General features: G+C 34.7%; 1 protein-coding gene and 1 pseudogene across 1 annotated transcript; both read left to right on the top strand.

The window, feature by feature from the left end:
- Positions 1-5890: 5890 nt before the first annotated feature.
- Positions 5891-7108, top strand: LOC112723766 (probable L-type lectin-domain containing receptor kinase VII.2; the record flags this gene model as incomplete). Its single annotated transcript, XM_029290046.1, has 1 exon — positions 5891-7108. A coding segment is annotated over one exon (1218 nt), but the record flags the coding sequence as incomplete, so codon positions are not given.
- Positions 7109-8571: 1463 nt separating this feature from the next.
- Positions 8572-11304, top strand: LOC112723755 (probable NOT transcription complex subunit VIP2; annotated as a pseudogene).
- The last annotated feature ends 14736 nt before the right edge of the window (positions 11305-26040 follow it).

Raw genomic sequence — 26040 nt, 5'->3', positions numbered from 1 at the left:
AGCCCTGGATGTTAGCTTTCTAACCCAACTGGAACCGCATCATTTAGACCTCTGTAGCTCAAGTTATGGTCGTTTAAGTGCGAAGAGGTCGGCTTGACAGCTTTCCGGTTCTTTCATTTCTTCATGAGTCTCCAACTTTTCATGCTTCTTTCTTCATTCCCTTGATCCAATCTTTGCCTCCTAAACCTTAAATCACTTAACAAACATATCAAGGCATCTAATGGAATCAAGGTGAATTAGATTTAGCTATTTTAAGGCCTAAAAAGCATGTTTTCACTCTTAAGCACAATTAAAGGAGAATATACAAAACCATGCTATTTTATTGAATAAATGTGGGTGAAAGGTGATAAAATCCCCTAAAATCAATACAAGATAAACCCTAAAAATGGGGTTTGTCAACCTTATATTCTTCAACCTTAGTTGCTGCAGGTTTATTCCTTACAGAAGTGGTTGAAGAAGCCTTTTTAGAGGGATTACTGTCAGCACTCTCAAGTGTCTGATCCTCCCTTGGCGTCTGAACGCTAGGATTGGGTGAAGATTGGGCGTTTAACGCCAACTTCTCTCCCTTCTCTGGCGTTTGAATGCCAGAACTGGGCAGGGAATGGGCGTTTAACGCCAGCTTTCCCCCCTTTTCTGGCGTTTGAACGCCAAAAGTGCTCCTCTCTGGGCTCTTACTGTCCTCAGAGGGATTTTGAACAATGGCTTGGTTATCCTCTGTCAATTGTTCCTTATTTGGCTTTTTGTTACTTTGAGCAGTGTTATTCAATGTCTTCCCACTTCTCAGTTGAACTGCTTGACATTCTTCTGTTATCTGTTTAGATATCTGCTGTTTTGCCTGATTCAACTGCAGTTCTATGTTCTTGTTAGCAATTTTAGTTTCTTGGAGCATCTCTTTAAATTCTGCTAACTGTTTTGTCATCAGTTGTAATTACTGATTAAGCTCAACCATCTGTTCTTGAGGATTAGGATCAGTGGCTACTGCCATAACTTCTTCTTTTGTAGAGAACTCATTGCTAGAGTATAGATATTGATTTCTAGCAACAGTATCTATAAGCTCTTGAGCCTCTTCAATCGTCTTCCTCATATGTATAGATCCACCAGCTGAGTGATCTAAAGACATCTGAGCTTTTTATGTAAGCCCATAGTAGAAGATGTCTAACTGTACCCACTCTGAAAATATTTCAGAGGGCATTTTCTTAGCATACCTCTATACCTCTCCCAGGCATTGTAAAGGGATTCATTATCCTCTTGTTTAAATCCTTGGATGTCCAGCCTTAGCTGTGTCATCCTTTTTGGAGGGTAAAATTGATTCAGGAATTTGTCTGATAACTGTTTCCATGTCTTTATGCTTGCTGTAGGTTGGTTGTTTAACCACCTCTTAGCTTGATCTTTTACAGCAAATGGAAACAGTAATAATCTGTAGACATTCTGATCCACCTCTTTATCACGTACCATGTCAGCAAGTTGTAAGAATTGTGCCAGAAACTCAGTAGGTTCTTCCTGTGGAAGACCGGAATACTGGCAATTTTGCTACACCATGATAATGAGTTGAGGGTTTAGCTCAAAGCTGCTTGCTTTGATGGGAGGTATACAGATGCTACTCCCATATGCAGCTGTAATGGGGTTAGCATATGACCCCAAACAACAATACGAATAGCCTGTGTCGACGCAATCCAAACGACAATACGCATCTATTAGAGTGTTGTATGTGACCACATCAGGGAGCACGCCCAATCTTACGCCGTCGATTACCACAGCTTCAGCTTTCACTACTTGCTTGGCTTTGCACATTGATGCTATGCAAATGTTCAATACCTTAGTTGATAACCTCGCAACCATAATTCACCAGCACCCAAAAAGGGGCATCATTTTATCATAATAAGCTTCCCATTTGCAATACAAGAATTGAGAGACCAAGATTTCATCCACAAAAGCGACAAACACGGATTCGTGTACACTGGAAAATTTACATCTGCAGTGCAGAAGTGATATGATAAAATAGATCAATGAAAAAAGAAATTAAACAAAGTGAACTCGTTACACTAATATGTTAGCACATCAAAGTCATCAATATTCAATAATCCGAGAAAAGAGAGAGGCAAGGAATTTGATTGAAGACAACAATACGCTACCTGCATGACTACGGGGACAGCGACGACGGAGTCAGAAGTGGCCGCCATGTCGGTTTATGAGAGAGAGGGCCGAAGAGGGGGGGAGGAGGCGGGAGAGAGAATCGAGGGAGGTCAATTGCCACTCGACAACAGGTTGAATATTTTGATTATTTTCCTTTTCGGCTTTTTTCCGGTTTAATTTCAACCGGACCGATTCTAAGCCTAATTCACCAGATCCCGGCAACACTGCGTCTTGTAGAACAAGTTTTTAAAAATTAGACCAGTCATTAAACCGTTCTTATTATTATTTATTAATTTATTAGTTTAACCGGTTTAATTATTGTATAATTAGAATAAAACACACACACTAATTTTTTAAAATATATTTTACCTTTTTAAAATATAATGCATGTACCATGTAGACTTTATTATTATTATTATTGTTATCCACTAATTGATATCAAATTAAATGGGTCACTATTAATGTGTGTATCAATTATCTCCTAATAAAATTATTGCACTTGAATGAGAATTAGAACTATATCAATTAATATAATTAGAATGATTAAAAATATCGATGATTTATAAGTAGTTTAATAACGCATTAAATATTAATTTGATATAATTATAATGACGATATTTTCTTAAATTAATATAATCATGCATTATTCATGAGCTAATTGTAATATAATTAAAATTAATTTATTTGAGAAAAAAATTCATATATAATTTTCAGAAATTATAATAATTTTTTATTTATATATACGTATATATTAATTTTGTTAAATAATTATATATATATATAATTATATACATATACATAAATAAAAAATATATGAATTATATTTTGTTAAACTCTATGTTATCAGCAATTAAAAATATTTAAATCACATGTATTAGTTTTTTTGTTATAATTATTTCGTTTTATATATATGATTATTTTTTATTCTACAATCGTGTAATAATATTTTTTATAATATTTTGCTATATATGAAGTAGCTTTATATTACTATAATTATATCAAATTTAATTATGACTGTAAATAAATAAAATAGGAAATAATCAAAACTAATTTTTTTATAGTCAAAATTTACTGTAAATATAAAAAATAAAATCGCTAATGATTAAAAATTTGAGTAGAAAATAAAAATCCATAAGCTAAATTCAATTTGTTAACTAATTAATTTTATGTCCATATAATATTATTATTATTATATATTGATTAAAACTGTGAATACATACTAATAAAATTATTACATATAAATGAAAATTAGAACTATATCAATTATATTAATTATATAAATTTAAAATTATTATTATTATTATTATTATTATTATTATTATTATTATTAAGTAATGATGATAATTCATGTGATAATGAATATTACCTATAAAACATCTAAAATTAAATAATATTTAAGTATAATTATGTGAAAATTATAATTCAAAAATTACTGTATATGAAGTCACGTGAATTATTATTATAATTGATATAATAATTGCTATAATTGCTACATATTCTCAATCTTATTGGTTGTATCAATTTAACTATATCAATTATATTCAAATTAGTAGTCAGTTATTTTTATGAAAATTCTTGCTATAATTAGGTTATACTTATGAGATTATCTTGTATTAATCGTTATAATTAATTTAATAAAGATATTTATTAAGTATATATGTTATCTATATTAATTATATGCCAATATTTATAAGAATTAGTTAAAAAAAGTGATATATATATATAATATTATTGTTATATAAAAATTAGATTTAAATAATATATTAAATATTAATTTGATATAATTATAATAAAAATATTTTTCTAAAATAATATAATCATACATTATTCATGAGCTAATTATAATACAATTAAATGTATAATATTATTCTATATTATTTATTTACCGTCCTGATTTGATTTGATTGTTTTCTAGTTTATTTACTTACATAAATGATTAAAATATATAACATAACTATCGTAATTATTATAATTTTATGATATAATTATAATTAACATATTTTATCATAATTAAATATTGATTTGATATAATTATAATAAAAAAAAGTTTCTTAAAATAATATAATCATACATTATTTATGAGCTAATTATAATACAATTAAAGATATTATTATATCATAATGTCTACTTACTATATTAATATAATATTAAAAGATACATGTTTCATTATTTTTTATAGATAAAATCGGTTTTTATTGGCAACTAAATTGTGTTTAGGTCAACGAAAACTATATGTTTAGGTAGAGATTTTTTGTCAAATATAATGAAAATACAAATAAAGAAATAAAGGATAAAAATAAACTTAAATAATATATCTGGCACCACTTCATTTTATTAATTATTAAATTATTTAAAAATAGTACATCTACGAAAAATACTCATAATATATAAATTGAAGCAATAATTTAAAATTTTCTAATTATAATTTAATCAAATATTAATATTAAAACTAAATTACTTAAACAATATTGAATCTATTCTAGTTCTTAGTCACGTATAATATAGAGTCATTCTCGTAACGATAACCAACTGAAATAACATCGTAAATATCAACATTTAGAATTCGTGAAAATTCAAACCATCCTCTTGTTAAATAAGCTTCATCATCTGCTATCCATACAATGTGGCAAGGTATAGAATTGCCATACCGAGAAACCAAACTAACCCTTATTCCTCTCAATGGCATTGCATGCATGCAAAAGAAAGCCGGTAATTTCAGAAAAAAATCACAATATGTTATAAAATTATTCTAATAATGAACAACTTAAAATAAGAAAATTTAAATATATTACCAATCATTGAAATTGCATATCCGAGTTTGTCATGAATTTAGCAAAACTGAATTTAAACTGAGAGAATTCAATCTCATTATGTGCTCCACTTTGAAGATTTTCGGGCAGACGTAAAAAGCATGGAAGGGATGAAACTTGAACTTGCCCTATAAAATTTTGTGGATGCAATTCTTCAATAAAAAATCGAGCTCCTCTTAAGAAAGCTAGCTTTAACCACATTCCATTAGGTTGGTCATAATATGTGAGTAGATCCAACCATCCTTCGATAAAGTAGAGATTATTGTCCCTTTTTTGAATGCTTACATCCATGTAGTTGGAACCTGAATAAGTGAAAGACAACTCGATGAGGTATTTTATGGATGTGATGCATTGTAAATGATTGTGGTAAAAGACAATCGAACTGGAACATTAGACGATAAGAATAACTTAGAGTAACAACAATTAATAAATTATTAAAAGAATAATATAATAGAATGAGTATATAAAAAATATTATAAAAAATTATAAATTATACCTTAAAAGAATCAACTTTAATAAAAAATGAAGAATACATTCTTATTCTATGAAGTAGTAAAAAAATACTAAATATAAAATTATGAGCTGACTTTCAAATTTAGATTCATGTACCACAGGAAAATACTATTTATAGACCTTAGTAAAACAAAAATAAATATGTAAATTACTTATTATTAAGGCAATTTTTTTAGAGTAAAAGACAAATAGGTCCCTGACCTTTTAAAACGGGGACATTTTCGTCCCTCAAGATTGGAAAATACATTTCGATCCCCCACGTTTTAAAACAGCGGACAATTATACCCTTCCGTCCGTTTTGGGCCAAAAACGACAACGGAACCAGCTGACATGAAAGGGCAGTAAATGACCTGGCCGTTACACTTGATGAGGTGGATTGGGACGATTTTTTAGTGGACAAATTAGTCCCTTAACTCAAATTAGTCCCTTAACTCTATGCAAATGCCACTATTGATGATCACTCTCACTCTTCAATTCTCACCCTTACCAACCATACCTCTTTTTCTATTGGCCGTGCTTTCTACCCTTCCAAGATCCCAACAAAATCTTCCTTTTCTTCCAACCCTTTACCGTTCTCAACCTCCTTCATCTTCTCCATTGCACCATTCAAACACCTTCTCCCTGGCCATGGTTTTGTGTTCTTGTTCTCACCTTTTGAAGGAGCAAACGGGGTTAGCTCAGCTCAGCACCTTGGCCTCTTCAACTTGACCAACAATGGTAACCCCAAAAACTATGTTTTTGGGATTGAGTTTGATGTGTTCAAGAACCAAGAATTCAATGACATCAATGATAACCATGTGGGTTTGGATGTGAATTCTCTTACTTCTTTGACCTCACAGGATGATATTTGGGTCAGTGGAAAACATGATGAAAAGTTTAAGGAATTGAAGCTTAACAATGGTGAGAACTATCAAGTGTGGATTGAGTATTCAGATTCTAGAGTTAATGTAGCAATGGCTATTGCAGGGAAAAGAAGGCCTAATAGGCCTTTGATTAGTGAACTTGTGAATCTTTCTGATGTCTTTTTGGATGAAATGTTTGTGGGATTCTGTGGGGCAACAGAGCAACTTATTGAGAGTCACAAGATTTTGGCATGGAGCTTTAGCAACTCAAATTTTTCGATCGGCGATGGTTTGGTGACTACGAATTTGCCTTCATTTGGTTTTGTTTTAGGGATCAGTTTTGGAATTTTTATCTTTGTTATTGGTAGTGCAGCCATGGTGTTTGTTGTTTTGCTCAAAAGAAAAAGAAGCAAAAGAATGGAGGAAGAGGGAGATATTGAAGATTGGGAATTAGAGTATTGGCCACACCGTATTAGTTATGAAGACATTTATGCTGCAACTAAAGCATTTTCAGAACAGAATATAATTGAGTTTGGAGGTATGCTGAAGGATGTGGCTATGGGGGTATTGTATTTGCATGAGAGTTGGGAAGTTAAGGTGTTGCATAGGGACATAAAAGCAAGCAATGTATCACTTGAGAAGGATATGAATGCAAGGTTGGGGGATTTTAGACTCGCCCGGATGCATCATCATGAGCAGATACCTAACACCTCTCGAGTGATCAGAACGGTTGGCTACATGGCACCGGAACTACTAAGAACCGGGAGAGCCTCGAGCAGCGGCCATGGCTTCCACCTTGCATTTTCATAAAATAGGGCTTACTGCGGCGTCGTTTTGGCCTTAAGGGACGAATTTGTCTATTAAGAATTCATACCAATCCACCTCATCAAGTGTAACGGCCAGGTCATTCACTGCCCCTCCATGTCAGCTGGCTCCGTTCTCGTTTTTGGCCCAAAACGGACGGAAGGGTATAATTGTCCGCCGTTTTAAAACGTGGGGGATCGAAATGTATTTTTCAATCTTGAGGGACGAAAATGTCCCCGTTTTAAAAGGTCAGGGACCTATTTGTCTTTTACTCATTTTTTTATTATGTACAGTAATTACGCATTATAATTGATAAGTAGTTTAATAGTGCATTAAATATTGATTTGATATAATTATAATGAAGATATGTTCCTAAATTAGTATAATTATATATTATTCATTAAATATTAATTATAATATAATAATATAATTATAATAAAGGTATTTTTTATAAAATAATTTAGAATAGATGAAAAATTTCATTCGTTTTGGAGGGAAAACGGACTCACAAGAGATCGACACGTCACCCTTATTAGTTGGAAAAAAACCCAATTTTAGTATATTAAGTAAATTCTACTAAGAAAAAAATCAATCACATGATATAAGTTAAAAATATAACGTATTAGATATTTTATTTATTAAAAAAATCAATTACGGAAGTAACTAAAAATATAATGAGACATTAATATTAGATATTGAGAATTTAATAAGTAGGATTTGTAACACTTCAAATTTTTAAAAATTAAATAATTAATTATTTATGAGTTATTATATTATATTAAAATTTTGTTTTTAAGAAAATTATTTTTAACAAAATTAATCAAATAAAATTTTATAATTATTAAAGTTTAATTTAATTATGACTTATTCTATTAAGTTTAAATTATTTATCAAAAAATATTATAATAGACAAAAATTAATTTATTTTTATTGTTATTATTAATATTATTATTATTACTATTATTATACTATTATCATTATTATTGTTATCATTATTATTATTACTTATTTTCTTTTCTTTGGCTTAAGCTATTAAAAAAATGAATTAAAAAAGGCCACGTCGCTTGTATTATTTTTATTATAAGGTAGAATTTCTATTCTATCCTTCTTATAATAACATGTATATTATTTTTTGTGACATGTCATTCTTTAATTGGTTGCTATGTTAATTATGGTTAAACTATTGGTAATTAAATTATAGCCCAAAGTAGATATATAATTTTATAATTTAATAAAATATTAAAAATCCAATCTTGGCTTCTTCCCCAAATCATGCTCCCAAACAATGAACCCTAATTTTCTGTATCTCCTCCCCCGTTCCGTTTCCGTCGTCGCCGTCGTCGCCGTCGTCGCCACCCGAGCATAACTGCCTCATTGAGTTCCCCATTCTCTCCGTCTGTTGTGCCGTCTCCGTCCTCCAAAACATCGCCGCCACTGTCGTCACAAGAGCTTCTTGATTTGAGCTTACGATGGGTTTTGAAGTATTTCTTTGTGGTAACAAGAGCTTCTTGATTCAGGATCTCCGTAAGTGATTTCAATGCTAGGGAACTCTTATCCCAATGCTGGTGGTCCACTTTTACAAAGCCATGTTATGGGTATGTTGAATGATGTAAACTCGAGTGATAATTCTCCTTTTGACATGAATGACTTCCCTCAACTGACTAGTCGACCTAGGTCTGCTGGAGGGCCTCAAGGACAATTGGGTGCAAACGAAGATTTCCCAGCTTTGCCAGGATTTAAAGGTGTAGTAACTGGAAAAGATATGTGATCTGATTGGCTGTTATACATTTCTTTCTAGCAATTTTGGCTGTTTTATGTTATCAAATAGTTTTTTTGTATAGTTGCCTTGTGATTTGTTGTATAAAGAGTCTCTTCTTATAGAGTTGAGTTGTAGACTGAATTATACACTTTCTCTTGTGGAAAGTTTTATGGATTTACGTGCATATCTACCTTAGTTCCTTTGGTGCTTGGTTTTATTGCTTTGTTTATTATATTCTGATATTGTAAGTCGTCTAAGGTGTTAAATAAGCATATGGTTTCCTGGTTTGTATCTCATCAAGTGATTGAATGATCAGTTATAGATCTAGTGAGGATGCTAAGATGTCTCGTAAATGACAACTTAGTGATTCTCCTTAAGAGGAATTCATGATGCCGCACTGTTGGAGGTTTGATTAAATGACAACTTAGTGATTCTCCTTATTTTTGGTCACCTTTGTTCGCAGATCTTTAATTTAGTAACCATATTATATTATTTATTTTTACAGGTGGCAATGCTGATTATGCTATGGATATGCACCAGAAAGAATAGCTTCATGACAATGCTGTACCAACGATGCAATCTTAACATTTCTCGGTGAGTTGTATGTTTAAAAGACTAAGAAATCTTTATATATATGTATGTATGTATTCCTCACTTATTATTCTATCCTTGTAATATGTAGATGGGGAGGCCTGCTGGTTTTAGCTTGGGGGAACATATTCATCACATCGTACAACAACATGCTCCTTCGGTGAGTAGTGGTGGAGTCTCATTTTCATCTATAAATAACCAGGTTCTTCTCCATCTACATGGATCAGATATTTTTCCATCTACGCATTCAACTTATCATTTGTAGGTCTGCAAACTCTCTTAATTACTGTTGTAATGAATAAGCTTTGTTCTTTCTCTAGTTTGCTTGAGTTTAATATTCATTATGAAGTAAGATTTCAGACATCCTAACCACTTTTGGATTTGTTTTAGGCAAGTGGACCTCCTGGGTCGGATTAAGGCCATTAAATTCTCCAAATACAGTCTCTAGTATGGGTCAGTATGACCAAATCCTCCAGCAGTATCAATAGAACTAGAAGCAGTCGCAGTTCTACCTTCAAATGTCAACCGTAAATCAGTCGTTTTGGGATCAGGGCATGAAAGCTATGCAAACTACACAATCCACACCATATCCATTTGGTTTGCTTGGCTTGTTAAGTGTGATCAGGATGAGTGATCCAGACTTGACATCTCTTGCACTTGGAATTGATCTTACTACACTTGGATTAAATTTGAATTCATCTGAAAATCTACACAAGACATTTGGGTCTCTATGGTCCGATGAACCTGCAAAGGGTGATCTAGAGTTTAATGTGCCACAATTTTATTACGCAAAGCAGCCCCCTGCTTACATGTGTGGTTTTTTAATTATGCTATAGAATCAATTTCTTTATTTGCAAATCCTTCATTAGGCTTACTGCTTATTGCATGATGCAGCAAGGTTACTTTTCAAAGTTTTTGGTGGAAACATTGTTTTACATATTCTATAGGTTTGCAATTACATCTTACTTGATTTCTAATTGGCTTGCTTAGTGTTATAATTAACCACTTTTTTTTCCTTGGTTGCAACATGCCCAAAGACGAAGCACAATTATATGCTGCAAATTAAATGAGCTGTATGCACATACCCTCTAATTTATCCTTTTTTTTTTGTTATTTATATTTTATTTTTCTGTGGTTAGGGCTTATTTCCAAATTCTACTGGGATTGTTACAATTTAGGAGAAATTAATGGTTAAATTAGCCAATACTTGGTAACCTTTCTTTGTTTATCAGTCACGGATTTTAAGTATTCATATAGCAAAACTTATATTGGCAGGAAATCCTGAATTAAAATCTAAATTGTTTTTCTCTGATTAATAATTTCTAACAAGGTAGGTGGTTGTTGGTTTCAGGCACAATAGAGGATGTTATTATCACAAAGAGAATCGTTTCTGGTTTATAAGAGTTCCCAACATGGAGCCGCTTGTTAAAACGAACACATACGAGAGAGGATCTTATCACTGTTTCGATCCAAACACATTTGAAACTGTTCACAAGGTTAGCTTTATACATAATAGTATTCGTAGTGTTCTTAAAATGATTTCTCGTGGTCCAATGTTTATTGTTTTCCTTTTATCCCTGATCCTATTTTTAGGCCTCTAATGAAAAAAAAACATCCTTGTAGGATAACTTTGTTCTACATTATGAAATGTTGGAAAAGAGACCGCCTCTACCACAGCATCGAGTAGGAATCAGAACCTTATTGTAGAGTTTCAACTGTAAATTTTCATTCTGGATTTTAATTCCTCAGAATGTCATTAGCATAAGTATTCCTTTAGTTTGGGCTTTCTCGTACTATATGTCGCTTGAGTGATCCAAGCATTTCTTCTTTAACTATCCTAATTTGAACAAAAGAATTATGATACGTAGGTATTCGATAACCTAGTTATCTGACATATTTTCTCTGCCCCCTAGCTCCAATGCACAGAAAAGAAAAGCACATTTGCCAATATTTGATATGGGTCCTAGGAATTATGCGTCAGAGTTAACACCCAACTAAATAATGATTTAATTAATCTTAACTTGTTAGGATATTATCTCAATTTGACAGACTAAAGACTAATCTGTTACAAATCAGGGTTTCATTTAAGAGTTTGATTTTGGCCAATGACTTGTATGCACAAGGTAGGAGTTGATTATAGGATTATTTAATTTTGCAAATTTACACTCCCATTGCATGGCATCATTTTTCCCTTTCCCCTATTCTATTGTAGTTGGGTTTACATCATACTCATCGGACTGGTAAAAGTATATTTATTTCATTTTAGATTATATAGTTCTTTTAGCTTTCATATTAAAACAATTAGAATGTTGCTTGATTATTTAAGTGATCTAATCCATAATTATCTTGGTATTTTAACAAATGGTTATGAAAAATTGTCTTTTAGGTTCCAAATTTTTCGGTAGTATCATTGAGGCTCTAGCTCAGAATATTTTTACAAAAGATAAAAATGAAAATGAGAATCTACCTACAATGGCAACTCAATTCACTTATTAACAAAACTAAAAGAGTATGGAAAGAGTTTACCATGGTGGGGTGTCTCCCACCTAGCACTTTTAGTTTAAGTCCTTAAGTTGGACATTTTGAGGAGCTTATTTTCATGGTGGCTTATGTTTGTACTCATCCTTGAATCTCCAAGGATCTTTGCTTCTCAATTGGTTGACAGAATTTCCAACCATCTTCACCAAACTTGGGTGAGGTTCTCCCCAAGATATGAGCTCCCAAAATTGGTCTTCATGTTGTGATCCGGGATCCAATATCTTATTTTCACACCCATCTTCTAGTTGATCATCATGATTCAACTTGGGTGGTAGGCATATAGAATTCTCCTTTATGCACTAAATTCTCCTTCTAGACCCATACAATTTAGCATTCCTCCAACCATAGTATTTATGCCTTGAGGATTTAACCTTAATGAGCCTAACATTCTTTTTCCAACCATTACACCACTCCCTCTTACTCTTAACTCCACAAAGAGCTCTAAGTTGCCCATCATTTTCAATCAAACCATATTCAAGTGAGAAAGCGAATCTTAGGGATAGAAATTTTACCCACTTGAATGTTATGTTAGGTGATGGTGGCTTGGGAAGGGGGATTTCCCCACACTTAGACAATGCAAGGTCTACTTCTTTAGGCTCTTCTTGGGTTGCTTCCACCTCTTCACAAGCTTCTTCAAATTCAACCTTTTCCCTGTTTCCACATGGCTTGGTGTTGTCTTCAAGAACTTCATTTTGCCCAATGGGAGGTGATTCAATTTTGGATAGGAATTCATTGATGAATGAATCCATCTCTTGATCAACCTCTTCATATTCTTCAATTTCGATATACACCATGCCATTTTCGTTTTCCTTGGGAGGTTGTACACACTCTTCTATAACTTCAACTTCATGTCCAATGGGAGAGGATTCGATTGTAGATAGAAATTCATCAATGATGGAATCCATCTTTTGATAGGCCTTTTCCAAGTCTTCAACTATGACATGTCTTGGAGGTTGCGCACCCTCTTCAACATCAATATTAAGCTTCTTGGAGGAGTTCTCCATGATGCTATATTCCCATGGACTTTCAATATCTCCTAAATCTTCAACCACTTCTCCTTTTTCTTCAATGATCATAGGCTCCTCCAATTGTTCTAGCACAAAATTTGACTCTTCCTTTTCCACCGAATTTTCCGATTTCTCCTTCATACTTTGCTCTTCTTTTGACCTTTCACATGTGGTCATGGAAGTACCTTGAGTGTTCAAACATTGGTGGGCTAAAGTGTGCACCACCTTGGTCAAATTGGTCACAAACTCAAGTGTATCCCGCTCCATGGCTTCTTGTCCTTGAAGTAACAAAGTGAGAGAATCGTCTATTGGGGCTTGGGGTGGATAGGGGGGTTCATTATTTTGGAGAGAGGATTCATGGTAGGAAGGTGGTTCTTCTTGGTAAGGGTATGTAGATGGTGAGTATTGAGGTGGTTCTTGGTTAGAATAATGATAAGGTTGTGGTGGTTCTATAGGTTCTTGCTCAAAATGGTCATAAAAATATGGTATGGATGATTGGTCATATGATGGATATGGATTATAGGAAGGTGCTTGGTATGGAAAGGCTTGTGAGTATGGTTGAGGTCCATGTTGAGGATGAGATTCATAGGCATATGATGGTGGTTGTTGAGTGTCACAAGAAGAGTCATCATAGCCGTTAAATTGACATGCATTAGGATGGAAATTATACCTATACGTGTCCGGAGGTTGTTGCCAATAGGAGTGATCAATTCCTTGAGGCTCCTCCCATCTTTGATGGTTCCATCCATGGTACATGGTCCCATTAAAGTCCACATTTCCTACAACACAATTAGAACCAAACTCATAGCCATAGTGAGAATTCATTATGAAAAGAGAAAAGAAAACTAACAAAATCTAGTAAACTAGCAAAAGACAAGCTATTTACAATATTCACATATGTACAATAACCAATAACATAACACCATTGCAAATCCCCGGCAACGGCGCCATTTTGACGAATGGATTTTTGACGGTTTAGAATTTCATAAATGAAATCTCGTCGAAGTATAGTCTCTAAACCAACAATAATCCTCTCATACAAAAATTTGTTTGTCACAAGTACAAACCCCTAAAATCTATAAACCGAAGTATTTAAACCTCGGGTCGTCTCTCAAAGGACTTGCAGGGTAGTGTTCTTGTTATTGGTTATGGATTTATTTATTTTGGGGTTTTAGATGAGAAAAATGAATAGTAAATGGTAAAAAAAACTTTATTAACAAAATGGTCTTGGCAAGATTTGGTTGTCAAGGGTCTTCATCATTATCACTAGCCACAAGTATGGTAGTTGCAAGGATTAATCCCACTTAGTCATCCTTAAATCAATTAACAAAGGAAAGTCAAGTGAGTTATATCAATCCTAGTCCATAAGTCCTAGCTTTCCACTAATTGGATTAATGAAGGCTAGAGTTAATGGCTATCAACTAGCAATCAATTGGACACTAGTGACTCAAGAAATCCTAAGTTACCTTCTCAAGCCAAGAACATAGAATTCTACTCTAACATCCTCTCAAGCATTTCATCAAACACTTGGAGGGTAATGAAAGAAAGCATTTTTATTTGTAAGAATAAAAGGAATCAACAACCAATAATTACAAAGAATTAACAAAACAACAATCAACAACATCACAATCACATGAATTATCTCAAATTGCATTATTAAAAGAAAACAAAAGAACAAGAATATCTCAATTACAAAACCTAGAAACAAAATAAGAGAAATTACAACAAGAGGATAGGGATAGAAAGAAGAACCAAAGTGTAGCAATCACCACTTGAAGGTAGAAGTAGAAGGAGACTTGAATTAAACCTAGAATTATGAGATCCTAATCTAACCCTAATTCCTAATCCTAGAGAGAAGTGAGAGCTTCTCTCTCTAAAACTAACTCTAACTCCTAAAACTAAGCTAATGATCAAAAGTATCTAAAGTCTCTTGATTCCCCTTCAATACATGACTTAAATAGCATCAAAAATGAGTTGGATTGGGCCCACAAGGCTCCTAAAACCGCTGGGGACGATTTCATTAAAGTGGGCAAGGATAGAATCGGCGCGCGCGCAAAGTGCGCGTGCGCGCCCCTGAACGCGAAGCAACATGTGGCAAAATTTTGATCATTTTGAAGCCCTGGATGTTAGCTTTCCAACCCAACTGGAACCGCATCATTTGGACCTCTGTAGCTCAAGTTATGGTCAATTAAGTGCGAAGAGGTCAGGCTTGACAGCTTTTTGGTTCCATCATTTCTTCATGACTTCTCCAACTTTACATGCTTTTTCTTCATTCCCTTGATCCAATCTTTGCCTCCTAAATCTGAAATCACTTAACAAACATATCAAGGCATCTAATGGAATCAAGGAGAATTAGATTTAGCTATTTTAAGTCCTAAAAAGCATGTTTTCACTCTTAAGAAAGGAGAATATACAAAACCATGCTATTTCATTGAATAAATGTAGGTAAAAGGTGATAAAATCCCCTAAATTCAATACAAGATAAACCCTACAAATGGGGTTTGTCACATAGCAATACCAAACTTAGAATGCAACCATGTGTCAATTTATTTGAAATTTAAACTAAACAGACAAAGAAAAATGAACTAGACAAAGAAATAAAATGTTACCCAAGGTTGGGTTGCCTCCCAACAAGCGCTCTTTTAGTGTCATTAGCTTGGCATGTTGTTCCTCACTTTCTTCCTCTTCTTCCAGTTGGTTAAGAGGAATGACCTCAAGGGGGGAGAAGTTTCAACTATTTTCTCCTGTCTTGATCTCCTCTCAGCAAGCTTTCTTGTGAAATTTTCTTGATTGATCTTGCTTGCTGGAACAGGGGGAGGATTGTTTGCAGTTGACCTTTTCTTGCATGTTGTCCTTGATATCTTGGTCACAATCCTCTTCTTGGTGTTTTTGTTAATTGCCTTCACTTCTTTGAATCCAAGTTTTGGTTGCTGTGTGATTGTTGGAGTGATTTCTTTATCAAGAGCCTCTTGCATTGGTGGTTCCATGAGCTTTTCCTTCATGTACTTCTCTGCTTCAGTTGAGTGTGACTTCTCTTGCGTGTCTTCCTCCCTTTCTTCTTCATGATTTTCCATTAATGCCTCTGGGAGGGAATCTTTGTGTTTCATTGTCACCTCAAGTGGCTCTTGTGAATGTAAAATCCTTGGCTCATGTCCAAATACTTCCACTACCTCTTCCTTTTTCACTGAAATTTCACTTGACACAGAGGCTTTCTCATCTTGCTTTTCCACTTCTTCACCCACAAATTGGTCTTCATCCTCTCTGTTTGATGGTTCTAAGTTCCTCCTTGTTTGCTCTAAGGGCTCATTCATCTTCTTGAGGATGATTTCTTTCCAGGATTGGGGTTGTGTGTATCTTTCCACGAGTTTTCTATGTATTTCAATGGCTTGAAGGTAATCCTCATCTGGTGGTTCAAGAGATGAAGGTTGAGAGTAATTTTAGTGACGTGGATATGTTGTGGTGAAGCTGTGTTGAGGGGTGTGGAATGAGTTGTGTGATTGATGGGATGACTTGTATGGATTTTGGAGAAAACTTTGTGTTGAGGCATAATCTAGTGATGAAGAACTTTCAAATGAGAAACTGGGACGTGAGGGTGAATGCTTTTTCATTCCTTGGTGATACTCCCTGCCACCATTAGAATAATGACTTGAATCATTTTGTGGTGGTGGGAAGTATCCCATATGATTCTCTTGCTCATCTTGTGTCTCTGAAGCAAATCTCCATGAATTGGAGTGCTCAGACTCTGTTAATTCTTGGTGATATTCCCAGCCACCATTAGAGGGTGGTGATGGTGGGCAATATCCCGTAAAATTTTGTTTGACCATAAGATGAGTTGAACTCCATTTGTATTTTGTAAAATGCAACATCAATGGAAATTGAAATTCATGTCACAGAGACAGAATTTCTTAGTGAGGCAATAACTCAAACACCTTGGTTTCAACTTAGAACAGAGAGCAAAAACAAAGAAAATGCTTGATCTAGACTTCTCACCCACTTAATCATTGTTGATCTAATCAATCCCCGGCAACGGCGCCAAAACCTTGATGGTGTTTTTGCGGAAAATGAATTTCCAACACACAAATCCAACCGGCAAGTGTACCGGGTCGCATCAAGTAGTAATAACTCACAAGAGTGAGGTCGATCCCACAGGGATTGATGGATCAAGCAACTTTAGTGGGTGATTAGTTTAGTTAAGCTAACATTGGTGAATCAGATGAAATGTGACCAGCAGAATGTAAAGTGCAAGGAAAATTAAAGTGCAGAAAGTAAATGACAAAAACATAAAGAGCAAGAAATTTAAATTGACAAGAATCTTAAATGACAAGAAATGTAAATTGCTTGAATTATAAAGGGAATCGGGAATTGGATTTGCAGAAATTAGACAAGGAAAAGTAAATTGCAATAAACAGAAGAGTAGAAGAGAAATTAAAATGAAAACTCCAGATCTCAGGACCCAAGAGACTAGATAACCAAGTCTAGATCTCAATGTCTTCCTAGATCAAAATTCAAAATTCAATTGCAAGAAATGTAAATATCAAGCAGTGTAATAAAGGGATTCAAAAATCAATTTCTCAATTATGCAGTAGCTCAAAACAGAGAGAGATCTCAAGGTGAGATTGAGACAGAATTTCCTCAATTCTCAACACCCAAGACTCAAATAAAGCTTTGCAGGAAAGTAAACAAGAAAACCCAGAGGAAGATAATTCAATTCTCCTCCCAGAAACTCTCTAAAATGTCAAGTAAGCTCTCAAAAACTCCTCAGCAACCATCACAATTCAAAAAGCTCCCCTTCCAAACTTAAATTCTAATCTATTTATACACTTTCTTCTAATGATCTTCAAGCCTTGAATTGGGCCTTGGCCTTGATGAAATTGGGTTGATAGTGGCCTCCGTTGATTGCTCTTGGTGTTGGGAAGAAATCCACTTGTGAACCGGGCCATGTAACTTTCACGTTTGAGCCAACGTTTGAGGTCAAACGTTGACTCAAACGTTGCTGTGTGAACAATTATGCAGAGGCCCAAAATGCTGTCATCCATGTTTGGCTCAACGTTTGAGGTCAAACGTGAGCTCAAACGTGAGCTCAAACGTGGATCTCCCCATGCCTTCTTTTTGGCCAACGTTTGGCCCAACGTTTGAGGTCAAACGTTGGCGCAAACGTGGCTCAATTAGCTCATCAGTCAGGGGTGTTCTTCCATGCTCCTTTTTGCCAAAATGTAGCCAACGTTTGACCTCACGTTTGAGGTCAAACGTTGGCTTAAACGTCGCTGCCCAGAAGCTCTATCTTTCTTCTTTTAGGCGCCAACGTTTGCCTCAACGTTTGAGGTCAAACGTTGGCGCAAACGTTGCCTTCCAAGAGTTTCTTCTTCAGCCAACGTTTGCCTCAACGTTTGAGGTCAAACGTTGGCTCAAACGTTGGTTCTTCTTCCAGGGCATTCTTCATCTTCTTGCAACCTCCTTCCAAGCCTTGTTTCACCTATCATCAATCAATCAAAAACATCAAAGCTATGCTTCAAATCATGAGATTGTTTCTTTTCCATAATATATGACAAATATAGCACAAAATCTTATGAAAATGCATCATTTTATACATGATTGATTGAGTCAAAGATAACATGAATTTCAACCCAATTGGTTTACTTATGGCTTAAGAAAGTGCATAAAACTAAATGAAAACAAAGAAAAAGACTAGTAAAACTAAGCTAAGATGACTTGTCATTAGCACATGAGATACTGTCCAGAACCACAGAATGACTTATATCATTATCCTCATGGTGTCTGGACATATCAAGAAGAATGTGAACAATCAGTTAAAATGGGAGACCTTCCAGAGACACAATATGATCCAGATTTTGATGAGTCTAACAACTACTCATATTGTGGCTGGGAAAGTCAAAATCAAAGAAATCTTAGTAATCCATACTTTGATGAGTTCAATAATTCTTCAAATTGTGATTCAGAGGATCTGCTTCAAAAGTCCAGAGGATTTTTTGAAAGACAAGAACAAGCTTGGAAAAGGAAAGAAATCCTCCGTCAGAGGACAAATGAGCACCTGGAGAACATAAGGAAACACTTAGAACCATCAAACAGTAAAAATCAATTTGTGAAAGAGGAAGTGGAAAAACAAGAACAAAAGGTCCTTATGTCAAGTGAAATTGCAATGAAAGATGAGGAATATGAGACAAGGATTTTATATTCACAAAATCCACTTGAGGTGACAAAGAAACATGAACACTCACAACCCTCACAAACTTCCCTTGAATCTGTGATTGAAAAATATGAAGAGGAGATGAAGAAATCTTGGAAAGAACAACAAACCTCCTCCATAAAAGAACTATTAAGTCAAATTTTGAGTGCAAAGAAAGGAGTGGAGGAGCAAGAAAGTGAGGAAGTCATTCCAGAAAAGTCACATTCAATTGAAGTGGAGAAGTGCAAAGAGGAAAAGCTCATGGAACCACCAATGCAAGAGGCTCTTAATGAAGAAATCACTCCAATAATCACACAGCAACCAAGTCTTGAATCTAAAGAAGTGAAGGCAACTAGCAAGAACACCAATTCTGTCCCTAATCCAGCAAGCAAGATCAATCAAGCCATTTGCAAAAGGAAGCTTGCTGAGGAAAGGCCAAGACAAGGGACACTAGCTGAATCTTTCCCTCCTTTGAGGTCATTCCTTTTAACAAACTGGAAGAAGAGGAAGAAAGTGAAGAACAACATGTCAAGCTAATGACACTAAAAGAGCACTTGTTGGGAGGTAACCCAACCGTAGGTATAGTTTCTCTTCTCTGCTTTGTTTTCTTTCTTTACTTTGTTTAAATTCAATAAATTGGCATATGGTTACATTCTAAGTTTGGTGTTGCCATGCAACACATTGTTTTCAATCTTTTTGGATGATTGCATCAAATCAAAAAAATGAAAGTGACACACCAAGATTCTAAGTTTGGTGTGCCACCTATTTTTCTATGCAAATCATTCAGCAACACCACTTGTCTGCATAACCATAATGTCTTTGCAGTGTTAATTTTCTTTTGGTTTGATATTTTGTTATTATGTTTACTTTAGTTAATTCTTTGTTTTTAATGCTTTCATTTTAGTTTGCTTATTTACTGTGTTTGTTAATACATTACCAAGAGAGCTTTATTAATGACAGATTCTTAGCTTGGTGATTGTACTTAATAAATAACAGTTTCATTTGCTTGGTTTTAATTCAAATAAGTGGACATAGGATTGCATTCTAAGTTTGGTGTTGCTATGCAACACAATTTGCTTCAAATCTTTACTGGATACTTGCATTGATTCCAAGTGAAAGTGTCACACTAAGTTTGGTGTGCCACTTATTTTTTTATGCAATGTATCATGCACACCCTCTTATGTTTGCAATCAAAATGTATTTGTCTCTTGTGCCTTGATTGTTATCTTTAATTTTGCTTGCTTAAAACACATGTGCTACTAACATATCATTGTGTAAGACATTCATGATCCATCTTAGCCCCATAGCCATTGTTCTAATTGTTGCTTGAGGATGAGCAAGCATTCTGAGTTGGTATGGGAAGGAAAAGAATGGGAGGAAAATGACAACAATAGAGAAGATTAATTGCAAGGTTGTAAAGTTCCTTTTCCTCTCATTTATTTCCAGCACTTTAATTTGCATGATTGTCTTTATATTCTCTTTATGCATGTGTGGTATGACTAAGCATAGCTTGAATTTAATTTACAATATGTTGCTGTGGCATTATAACTACCAACTTAAATTCTGTGAGTTCAAAAGCAATAAAGTATCATGATCATAAACAAACAAGGAATTTAAGAAGAGTTTAGCATGTGCATACAAGTATTGGAAAGCTAGTATGATTGATTGTTGCTCAATTGCATTGGATTTTATTTAATTGAAGTTTTCATCTAGGACATTTTGTGAAATCTTTTGAAATCATGAAAACCTTGAAGAAGCAAATACAATTAAAGCAAGAAAAGAAAAAGGGAAGGAATGAGAAAGCTGAAGGCTCTGAGTACCAATGGCAATTTATTTGCTAAGTGCTTGTGGTGTTTATGTATCAAGCCAAATGCTTGAAAACAAAACACTTAGAAGTCAAGGCTAGGCTCAAGTGCAAAAGCACTCCCTCAAAGCTCAAGGTTCTGAGCATCAATGATTAGAGAGTCAAGAAAAGAAACAAATGAGCTTAATGAAGTCCTCTAATTCAATGCTTGTGGTGCTTATGTATCAAGTGGTAATACTTGAAAACAAAGCATTTAGAATCATAGCTTTGTTATCAACTCATGGGGCAAAGCACCCAAAAGGAGAAGCCAAAAAAATTTTTTTTTTCAAAAGCTTGTTTCAAGGAAGAATTATAAGAAAAAGATTTCATAAATTGAGTTAGATGGAAGCATCAATCATTTACATCTCTTCTGTAATTGTAGCATGCATTGAAAACTAGCTTACCATGAAAATTGAGTTGCTATTCTTCTTACATTGGATTGTCAATCTCTATTGCATGATTCTTTTCTTGCTTGGGGACAAGCAAGTTTTAAGTTTGGTGTTGTGATGACAAGTCATCTTAGCTTAGTTTTACTAGTCTTTTTCTTTGTTTTCATTTAGTTTTATGCACTTTCTTAAGCCATAAGTAAGCCAATTGGGTTAAAATTCATGTTATCTTTGACTCAATCAATCATGTATAAAATGATGCATTTTCATGAGATTTTGTGCTATATTTGTCATATATTATGGAAGAGAAACAATCTCATGATTTGAAGCATAGCTTTGATGTTTTTGATTGATTGATGATAGGTGAAACAAGGCTTGGAAGGAGGTTGCAAGAAGATGAAGAATGCCCTGGAAGAAGAACCAACGTTTGAGCCAATGTTTGACCTCAAACGTTGAGGCAAACGTTGGTTGAAGAAGAAACTCTTTGAAGGCAACGTTTGCGCCAATGTTTGACCTCAAACGTTGAGGGAAACGTTGGCGCCTAAAAGAAGAAAGATAGAGCTTCTGGGCAGCGACGTTTGAGCCAACGTTTGACCTCAAACGTGAGGTCAAATGTTGGCTACATTTTGGCAAAAAGGAGCATGGAAGAACACCCCTGATTGATGAGCTAATTGAGCCACGTTTGCGCCAAAGTTTGACCTCAAACGTTGGGCCAAACGTTGGCCAAAAAGAAGGCATGGGGAGATCCACGTTTGAGCTCACGTTTGACCTCAAACGTTGAGCCAAATGTAGATGACAGCATTTTGGGCCTCTGCATAATTGTTCACACGGCAACGTTTGAGTCAACGTTTGACCTCAAACGTTGGCTCAAACGTGAAAGTTACATGGCCCGGTTCACAAGTGGATTTCTTCCCAACACCAAGAGCAATCAACGGAGGCCACTATCAACCCAATTCCATCAAGGCCAAGGCCCAATTCAAGGCTTGAAGATCATTAGAAGAAAGTGTATAAATAGATTAGAATTTAGGTTTGGAAAGGGAGCTTTTGAATTGTGATGGTTGCTAAGGAGTTTTTGAGAGCTTACTTGGCATTTTAGAGAGTTTCTGGGAGGAGAATTGAATTCTCTTCCTCTGGGTTTTCTTGTTTACTTTCCTGCAAAGCTTTATTTGAGTCTTGGGTGTTGAGAATTGAGGAAATTCTGTCTCAATCTCACCTTGAGATCTCTCTCTGTTTTGAGCTACTGCACAATTGAGAAATTGATTTTTGAATCCCTTTATTACACTGCTTGATATTTACATTTCTTGCAATTGAATTCTGAATTTTGATCTAGGAAGGCATTGAGATCTAGACTTGGTTATCTAGTCTCTTGGGTCCTGAGATCTGGAGTTTTCATTTTAATTTCTCTTCTACTCTTCTGTTTATTGCAATTTACTTTTCCTTGTCTAATTTCTGCAAATCCAATTCCCGATTCCCTTTATAATTCAAGCAATTTACATTTCTTGTCATTTAAGATTCTTGTCAATTTACATTTCTTGCTCTTTATGTTTTTGTCATTTACTTTCTGCACTTTAATTTTCCTTGCACTTTACATTCTGCTGGTCACATTTCATCCGATTCACCAATGTTAGCTTAACTAAACTAATCACCCACTAAAGTTGCTTGATCCATCAATCCCTGTGGGATCGACCTCACTCTTGTGAGTTATTACTACTTGATGCGACCCGGTACACTTGCCGGTTGGATTTGTGTGTTGGAAATTCGTTTTCCGCAAAAACACCATCAGTTTCAAGGAAGAATTATAAGAAAAAGATTTCATAAATTGAGCTAGATGGAAGTATCAATCATTTACATTTCTTTTGTGATTGAAGCATGCATAGAAAACTAGCTTACCATGAACATTGAGTTGCTATTCTTCTTACCTTGGATTGCCAATCTTTATTGCATGATTCTTTTCTTGCTTGGGGACAAGCAAGGTTTAAGTTTGGTGTTGTGATGACATGTCATCATATACCTATTTTTCTATGCTTTTTCATACAAGAAATTGATGACTTGTGCTTAAATATTGAATGCTTTTATACTTAATTGGTATATTTCCTTGATCTTTTAATTTTATAAATCTTGTAGGAAATAAGAAGAAAAAGAAGCAAAGAAGCACAAAAAAAGGAGAAAAAAAGAGCTTTGGGACACACTTTGAAGTTGGAGCACACTTTGGAGCCTTAGGCCACGCTTTTAAAAGCGTGGCCTATGACCAAATTAAAGGAGAATAGGCAATCAGCACACAATGCCCTGCTCTTGCCAAGGGCAGGGCAGAATCGTGATGCAAAGTGAGGTTGGAAGCAAGAATTTTCGCTAAGGTAAAATCTGGGCGCTCACAGCATGACCATGCCTCCTTCAAAGGGCTATAACTTGAGCTACAGATGTCCAATTGATGTGCTTCCAGTTGCGTTGGAAAGCTGACATTCAGAGCTTTCCAATGATATATAGCAATTCATATTTGGCGTACAATTGAGGCAGAAATGAAAGGCATCTTTAAGGGCCAAAAATAAGCGAAAATAAACCAATGTGCTTCCACCAAGGTTCGAAGCTGGAGCCTCACCCCAAAGCAAGTAGCGCTCATTTTTCTGCTCTGCCCTCTTGGAGAGCATGACAATGTCGTGCTCTTCATGAAAAATCAAGGAAAATTGCTCCCCCAATTGCTTTCACCAAGGTTCAAACACAAGACCTCCAAGGAAGCCAAGCCTTATGCGTGAATTAGGTGCCAAGGAAACCAAGGAAAAGGAGCAGCGTGTGCCTCCACCAAGTTTCGAACTTGGAACCTCACCCTTTGGCAACATTGCCCTGCCCTCCGCAAGGGCAGGGCAGCAATTCTTGGTGCATGGCACAAAAACTGGCACGGCCAGCTTGCACAATTGTCGCGCACCAAAGGAATTTCGGCCAGCAACAAACGCGCACCATGGCAACTCTGCCCTGCCCTCCACAAGGGCAGGGCAGCATCCTGATGCTTCCAAGCCTTGGCACGCAAATTGGATACCCACACAAAGTTTCCCTGCTCTGCCCTCCACAAGAGCAGGGTAGCCTCCTGGGAGCAACATATGGGCCAAAATCAACCAAAATTCAATTTAATTCAATTCCTCACCAAATTGAATCAAGGCCAACCAAACCCATTTCTCCTCAAATCCAAAGCAAGCAAAGCCCACATCATCACTCAAAGGCACATGGATCAATTAAATTAGAATTTTCATTTTTGTAATTTGTTTTAATTTCATTTTCATTTTTCATTTTGTAAAGCCTATATAAAGGCATCAATAGGAGCTCCATTGGAGGGAGGCTGGCTCCATTAGGGAGTAGTAGTAGTAGATAGCTCTCACTCTTTTAATTTTCCTTGTTAAATCTGAATCTTGGATTGAGAAGTGAAGGAATTCTGTTTCCTTCTTGGTCTAAGATCTCTCTTGGTTGTTCTTCTGCATAATTTCAGAGAATTGATAGTTGAATTTGAGTTTTCATTTGTTGCTTCATTTCTTCTTTCTTCTGCAAACTTGTTTTCTGTTGAATCAAGGAAGGGCTTGAGATCTAGACTTGTTCTCTAGTCTCATTGATTCCCTGAGATCTTCAACATTCTTTTAAATTGCTGCAATTTAAGCATCGCTTTCTATTTTTAATTCTTCAAGCAATTTTTCATTTCTGTATGAATCTGCTGCACTTACTTCATCTTTTACTTCTTTGCTTGATTGCACTTTACATTTTCTTGTTGAAGTTTTAATTCCCTGCACCCAATCCCCTTTACATTTGATGCAATTTACATTTCTTGTCATTTAAGATTTTGCCAATTTACTTTTCTTGCTCTTTAAGTTTCTATGCAAGTTACTTTCTGCACTTTATAATTCCTGCAAATTTACATTCTGTTGGCTACAGTTCATCCAATATCCCTTCAATGTTAGCTTGACTAAACTAATCACCCACTAAAGTTGCTTGATCCATCAATCCTTGTGGGATCGACCTCACTCTTGTGAGTTATTACTACTTGATGCGACCCGGTATACTTGCCAGTTGGATTTGTGTGTTGGAAATTCGTTTTTCCACAAAACACCATCAATGCTAAACCTAGACAGTTGTCTTTTTTGTGCTGCACTTGTTCACAAATTAAGAATAAATTAATTTAAAAAATTGAAGATTTTAATTTTTTAAATCTTTTGGATATTTTTGGAATTTTTTATTTTTTTACCAATGGAAAAAAAATTTTAGTTTAAAATTTAAAAAAATAATAAAGTTACAAATCTGTTGTTTACTAGATATTGCTGGACTTTATATTTTTATTATTTAAATAAAAAAATTTAATAATATAATGTAAAACTTCAAAAAAAATTAGTTTTTAAAATTTTTAATTTTTTAAAAAATATTTTTTATTTTTTATTCACCGGATAATGCTACACCCAGATATTTGACTTTTTTTGCTGCAGTTGTTCACAAATTAAGAATAAATTAACTTAAAAATTTTAAAATTTTAATTTTTTGGATATTTTTGGAGTTTTTTATTTTTTTACCATTAGAAAAAAATATTTTTTAGTTTAAAAATTAAAAAAATAATAAATTTACAGATTTGTTATTTATTACATATTGCTAGACTTTGTTT

Source organism: Arachis hypogaea, chromosome 2, assembly GCF_003086295.3.
Source record: "Arachis hypogaea cultivar Tifrunner chromosome 2, arahy.Tifrunner.gnm2.J5K5, whole genome shotgun sequence".
In the NCBI taxonomy this organism is placed as follows: Eukaryota; Viridiplantae; Streptophyta; class Magnoliopsida; order Fabales; family Fabaceae; genus Arachis; species Arachis hypogaea.
Note: the sequence above shows the minus strand (reverse complement) of the source record. Positions and strands in the feature narration are given on the sequence as shown.